Source organism: Penaeus monodon, chromosome 20, assembly GCF_015228065.2.
Source record: "Penaeus monodon isolate SGIC_2016 chromosome 20, NSTDA_Pmon_1, whole genome shotgun sequence".
Taxonomy (NCBI): Eukaryota; Metazoa; Arthropoda; class Malacostraca; order Decapoda; family Penaeidae; genus Penaeus; species Penaeus monodon.
This window is the reverse complement of record NC_051405.1, coordinates 5567608-5568138: the sequence shown is the minus strand read 5'-3', so window position 1 is coordinate 5568138 and position 531 is coordinate 5567608. Positions and strand designations below refer to the sequence as shown.

The 531-nt window shown below is 39.5% G+C and overlaps 1 protein-coding gene across 1 annotated transcript in view; it reads right to left on the bottom strand.

The window, feature by feature from the left end:
* Positions 1-401: 401 nt before the first annotated feature.
* Positions 402-531, bottom strand: part of LOC119585903 (scavenger receptor cysteine-rich type 1 protein M160-like) — a 30936-nt gene continuing 30806 nt past the window's right edge. Inside the window, exon 15 of the mRNA XM_037934626.1 lies at positions 402-407. Within this exon, the coding sequence (XP_037790554.1) occupies positions 402-407 (6 nt within the window). The remainder of the gene's footprint in view (positions 408-531) is intronic.

Below are 531 nucleotides of genomic sequence, written 5' to 3'. Positions count from 1 at the left end.
CCCCCCCCCCCGACATCGAGCAAAGGATTTTAGGGGGGGGGTTTTTCCCCTTAGTAGGCCAAAAGTAATAGAGTTATATACGCCTTGTCAAAAAAAGTTTTCAGTATTTTTTGGGTGTTTTAGTCTTGTACTTTATGAAGAAAAGCAACGAGATGTCCCTTCTTGCGTAGCCAACATCAGAGGAGATACATATGAGCAAAATGGCCTGATAAATTTTCGACTAACCCGGCATACTATACGGCCATTTTCATCAGTGAATTCCCGTTGTTTCGAGTGAAGCCCTCATTTCCTTTTGGCAACATTTTAGCGATTTATTGCCCCTGCTGCGTGTGCAACGTCCCCTTTCGTGCAATCACTGTCGTTTTTTCCCTAATACCCGGTATTTTTTTATAATACTGACTTTATTCCTAGTCGTTTTTACATAAGATTTTCAAAACAATTTTTTATAGTGTCGGAGAGTTTTGTTATTATTTTCTGAGTACTCTTACTGAATTTGTGATAAAGCAATCCTTGAATTATGGGGTTTGGGAC